The 409-nt window shown below is 60.6% G+C and overlaps 1 protein-coding gene across 1 annotated transcript in view; it reads right to left on the bottom strand.

Annotated features, from left to right (window-relative positions):
• LOC119586303 overlaps positions 1–409 on the bottom strand; it is a gene marked incomplete at its 5' end in the record, with an annotated part of 12688 nt that overhangs the window by 10613 nt on the left and 1666 nt on the right. The window contains 1 exon segment of the mRNA XM_037935009.1: positions 99–301. Within this exon segment, the coding sequence (XP_037790937.1) occupies positions 99–301 (203 nt within the window).

Below are 409 nucleotides of genomic sequence, written 5' to 3'. Positions count from 1 at the left end.
CGCCTCTAGCACCGCCATCGACATTCCTTTACCATTGCTGTTAACTTCACCCGAGCCAAAGCACAAGCCGCTTCAGCCACACCTTCCCCTTTGCTTACCTCCAGGCCACCGGTCTTCTCGTCGAGCGTGCCGTCGTCAGCGCCAGGCTGCTCCCACCGGATGGCGATGTTGCTCCAGGTGTTGTTCTGCAGCGGCCCCGCCACCTTCAGCTCCCAGTACTCGTCGCCCGTGGACACCACAGCCACCAAGTACAGGCCGTCGTGGTAGATGGCGATCCCTGGGTGGCCCGCGCTGTCGCCACCTGAGGCACGCGGAGGGGTTTGCTAACGTTCTGTGCTTACTACAGGTATCTTCGTTATTACTGTGTATGAGTGTGTGTGTGGGGGGGAGGAGTAGTTGTCCCTCCCCC

This window comes from Penaeus monodon, chromosome 21 (assembly GCF_015228065.2).
Source record: "Penaeus monodon isolate SGIC_2016 chromosome 21, NSTDA_Pmon_1, whole genome shotgun sequence".
NCBI lineage: Eukaryota > Metazoa > Arthropoda > Malacostraca > Decapoda > Penaeidae > Penaeus > Penaeus monodon.
The sequence above is the reverse complement of the archived record's forward strand: the minus strand, read 5'-3'. Positions and strand labels throughout refer to the sequence as shown.